Source organism: Epinephelus moara, chromosome 2 (assembly GCF_006386435.1).
Source record: "Epinephelus moara isolate mb chromosome 2, YSFRI_EMoa_1.0, whole genome shotgun sequence".
NCBI lineage: Eukaryota > Metazoa > Chordata > Actinopteri > Perciformes > Serranidae > Epinephelus > Epinephelus moara.
In genome coordinates this window covers 4,829,398-4,834,244 of record NC_065507.1, presented here as the reverse complement: position 1 = coordinate 4,834,244, position 4,847 = coordinate 4,829,398, and the positions used below count along the sequence as shown (strand labels likewise).

Below are 4,847 nucleotides of genomic sequence, written 5' to 3'. Positions count from 1 at the left end.
ATTGACAGTTGCCATTCGCATGCTAACAAATCTCAGATATAAAGAAGAAAAACATTAATGTGTACAAGGCTACTAATCCCTGTCTGGGTGTTCCTCTTAAAATCTTTTACTTACGAATCTCTAATAGCACTTATTTTAATATGTAAGTATTTATTGATTTTAGCACTTTTCTACTAACACACACAAGCTGATACTACTTTCTTTAATATATCTGATAACACGTGAACCTGCAATTGTCTATAGGTAAATTAGCTTTTAACAGTTTAATTTTAATTTTGTCAGTATTTGTTTGGGTACTGTGATTTTAACTTTGATCAATGTCAATATACCACATTGATGAGGGGTAGTGTACTGTACTATACTACACTACACTACATTATATCATATTATATGTTGGCTGACTGTACTGACTTTTTGTGTGTCTCTCAGGTGTGCGGTGTGTCCACCAGGTGTCATGGCTGCCCTGTCAGTTCACTGATGAACACGTGTTTGTGAATAACGAGGGTCACACTGAGACTCAGCTCATCCACAGAGAGGCCATGCTGCAGTTTGGTCAGAAAGGAGACGCTCCAGTTAATCCAAATGCCATCACTTTCCTGATCACTGGTGAGACCTGTTGTTTATAGAACTAACAGACTGAAACCTGTTGTATCCTAACGTGTTCTCTTCTGTTCCAGGATCGAAGTTGGACCTGCGGCGGTATTCAGATGGACTGGATGCAGATCAGTTGGAGTGTGAGCTGCGTAGGTACAGTACAGAGGGCATCTATGTCCGCTGGCCAATCCAGGAGGCCCAGGAGTATAACCGCTGGTTCACCTGCACCCTCAGACACTCCAAGGACCTGTTCACAGTCATCGCCTTCCTCAGATACCCATCCAACCAGGCTCCCCCAGGACAGCAGGACTACCGCAGCTGGCCTGCCATAGAGGACAGAGAGATACTCACAACAACAGGTAACATTCAGCACAGCGTCTTTTATTTGAATCGTTTTGGGATAAAAAATATTGCAAGTTAAGTAGCCAAAATTTTGCCATGACTTTATTTTGTAAGGCTTGAAGATAAACTGAGACCAGGCTGATCATCATAGTAATGATGCACTAAACGTATCTCTGTCTCGTCACATCTGTTTCCATAGTTGCCATGGTCATTAAAACACTGACTCCATCAGTGAAAGCGGGCCTGGGCTCCCAGCAGAAGCTCCACTGTCAGTTTGCTGTCGACCACAAAGGACCAAACGTCACGGTGGAGTGGCACATGCAGCATCGTGGAGAAAGAACCAGACTCTTCAGTCACAACAGCCGCTTAGGACAGACCCAGGGGACGGGGGTGGGGCTGAGGAGCCTAGGAGGTGGCGATGTTACCTACACCCTCCCGTTCACCAAGATGAGGAGTGAAGGAACTTACATTTGTTCGATTTCAGTGATGCCACTCTCCGTCAGCCTGGATATAAATCTGAATATTGAAGGTGAGGAAGAGTCATAGAGAGGATGCTAGTAGCAGCCAGGCAAGAGGGATGTTTTAGGATCTGTCTGTCTGTCTGTCTGTCTATCTATCTATCTATCTATCTATCTATCTATCTATCTATCTATCTATCTACACTGTCAGAAAAAGGTAAAAAACACCCGAGGTGAAGTCTTCAAATTGTTTGTTATAAAGATAATGGATCTTTCACATGTTAGCAGCTGGGCTCAAACTCATTACAGAAATGTCTTGCTGAAATTGCTTTAATGATAATTTCATCATTCATTCACTAACGTCAATCCTCCCCTCTCCTCAGAGCCTCCCCGTGTCTCCCTCAACATCGGACCCACTCTCTCCCTGCAGGAAGGCGGGGAGCAGAAGGTCACTTGTGATGCGGACAGTTACTTCCCTCTGGATGTGGAGATCATTTGGTACGTGCAGGACCCGGCAGTGTCAGGCCAGAGGGTGGGCGCTCCTCTTCCCAGGGTGCTTGAGAACGTTCTGCTGTCCAGCCACAAACACAACCAGGACAAGACGTACTCACTGACGGCGTTCTTCTACCTCCAGGCGTCACTCAGGGACTCAGGGAAACAGTTCACATGCAGCGTTTCACATCGGTCTCTGAGGGTGCCCATCAGGAAGAGCTTCATCCTGACTGTTGAAGGTGAGTGGAGGGTACAGTCGCACTCACTGTGCTGCTGCAGTACTGTGAGCTACCACACTGTGGCAGCAGAGGAACATATCTGACACCTGATGTCATGTTTGTTTTCTCTGCTCAGAGCCGACCAGCTGGATGTTTTACTTCACTGTTGGCTTCCTTATGGTCGCACTGGCTGTCGTCCTGTATGTGCTGCTGCGTTACCTGGACTCAGGTGAGTGAGGAGACCCTCATACAGACAGAACAATGAACGAATGTCTCATTATTAACCACTGTGTTTGTATCATTTGTATTGACATGTGAAAAACTAATTATCATTCCTTTTCTCCACAGCAAGAAAAAAATCACTGCAGGTGAGATGATATGAAAACAAACATGTTGTGTTTAAACCACTGCCACTGATGCAAAACAGTGCTTCATTTCTGTGTGTGTGTGTGTGCGTGTGTGTGTGTTTTCTGAGTAGAAGAAGCCGTACTGAGCAGCCATGGAGGACTGAGCAGATTAAGAGGAGGAACACCAGTGACGGTCCTCCTCCCTCCTCCTCCCTCAAACATTTTTGTTTCAGAATGTCTCAGACGTTTGAATTTTGTTTGTTTAAAGGTGAATTTGGGTTTCTGTGAAACTGATTTTGTTTCTTTGTGTGTGTGTGTGTGGTATTAATTTTGCTTTGATTTTGCTGATGCTAAAAACTTGATACTGAAGTAAGTGATTGGCCTCCTGGACGAACGACTTTTTGACTCCTAGTATCACCATGGTAACACACATGCAAGTGCAAGAGGCAGATGGCTCACATCCTTGCTGTGGGTTTCACACTTTTCCAGCGATCTACAGACGGTGGGAGAGTGCAAAGAAGCACAGCAGTCAACCAACATGGATGAAAACGACACATGATTTGAAATAAAATCAACTTTGCTAATGTTTATATGAGGAAGTAAATGCATTTAACACACTTGTCAGACCTCAGCGACACTCACAAGGCAGTCTGGTGAGAAACACTGAATGTACAGGGTTCCCACACATGTTCATGGACAAAATTTCAAAACTTCTCCAGGACTTTTCAAGGACCATTAATAAAATTTAATTTCGGATTATCATGCACTTCACTGGTTACAGTACTTTCCTTCACACACACATGCAGGAGAGTCAAACACCACCACACTACGTCACATATACACATAATGTCTAAAAGCAGAAGGCTTGGCCGGTGTAAGTCATGGAAAATGAGAACTGAACTCAAGCATCAAATAAGTTAATAATTTGCCTTACTTGACATTGAACGTCCTTTGATGCGACTTTTGTGCATCACAGTGTCGATGCTGAAACGATATATCGTGCAGCCCTAAGCTGACACATATCAGAGCTACGTTATGTCAGCGGTTAACTTACAGAAAATAAATTTGCTGTTATGTTACATTATGTAGAAGGTTATCCCTTTTTCAGATTCAGGTTTTCCAGACCTGGAAAAAATGACATTGTAAACGTCCATGACTTTTTAAAGTTTTGCGTGACCGTGGGAACCCTGAGTGTAATCAGAACTTTTGTTTGTTTACAAGAAAATTCAACAATGCATCTGTGATGAAATGTACAGTACCTGCAGTGTGAGATTTTATTGCTGAACAAGGTAATAACACGGTTAATAACCTCCCCCCTGCACACCAGGTACTGCATGTAAAGATTGGGATTGATATTTAAAAAGTTTATATAATTAAACAGCTGAGGAAATGAAGGTCAAATCCTTGTGTCAGATTGTCTGTTCCTTGACTAAACATGTATTTAATCGTGATCTTAAATGTTCCTTCATCACTTCACTATAAGTCAGACAGAGTTGCCTGATAAACACATCACATTAGTCCCTCGAGAGAAGATCTTCTGTTAACATTTTATTTGATGGTCCACCTACAGATAGTTTATAGAGTATAACATTTCAACAGCTCATTAGATGAGACCAGATCATGTCTTACATTTTGGATGTCGTAATATCGTAGTCTCGTCTTTTAGACTTTAGAAATGTTATCGGACCGAATGTATTAAGTCCTGATAGTGGAACAAGTCATTACGCAGTGGTTGTGATGCTCAAAAAATGTATCCACTGATTTGCAGACATCTCTTTCCCAATGTAAGTCTATGGGAAAAAGTATTTTTGGAACATCACGTGATGGACCCCAGATATTCCAGTACCACTGTTTAGCCACTACGAAAACTAGCTTCAAAGCCCAGCACAGCTCCTGGAGACCTGATACACACAAGTAAAATCAAAGCTTCTTGTAAAACTTCGAGCTGACCTCTAGAAATCCTCTGCTTTCATATTACATGCTCTCTCATTAGAAACACACACTCACAAAAAGCATACTTGTAAAACACACTGAGCCTCACTGCTCGTATATGTCAGCCGTCAGCTTTGAAGTGGATTGATGAAGGGGGAAGTTTAAGATGGAGTCCACAGAAAGGACGACTAAACTGGTCAGTCAGGTCTGAGTCCATTTACAGGGATAATCAGAGCTTTACTTAGACTCAGACCAGATGTGTGATTGTGATAGTGCCAGCGCCCCGTGTCCTCAGGGGTGAGTGTGAGTGTGTGTGGCCCAGGTTTGATCACAAGTGTTCAGACAAGACAAACCAACACAGTCTCACAAAAAAACATGAAATGGACGTGAACTTTTGCCAAAGCATTATGTGGAGGTGGGAACAAAATGTCTTTCAATTACATGCTGACAACACAACAATAATG

At 42.9% G+C, this 4,847-nt stretch overlaps 1 protein-coding gene across 1 annotated transcript in view; it reads left to right on the top strand.

Moving 5' to 3' along the window:
- Positions 1-3,852, top strand: part of dhrs13b.2 (dehydrogenase/reductase (SDR family) member 13b.2) — a 5,725-nt gene extending 1,873 nt beyond the window's left edge. Inside the window, exons 2-8 of the mRNA XM_050067178.1 lie at positions 430-606; positions 678-953; positions 1,136-1,465; positions 1,778-2,125; positions 2,241-2,333; positions 2,453-2,472; positions 2,583-3,852. Coding sequence (XP_049923135.1) covers positions 430-606; positions 678-953; positions 1,136-1,465; positions 1,778-2,125; positions 2,241-2,333; positions 2,453-2,472; positions 2,583-2,597 — 1,259 coding nt within the window. The 3' untranslated portion in view covers positions 2,598-3,852. The remainder of the gene's footprint in view (positions 1-429; positions 607-677; positions 954-1,135; positions 1,466-1,777; positions 2,126-2,240; positions 2,334-2,452; positions 2,473-2,582) is intronic.
- The last annotated feature ends 995 nt before the right edge of the window (positions 3,853-4,847 follow it).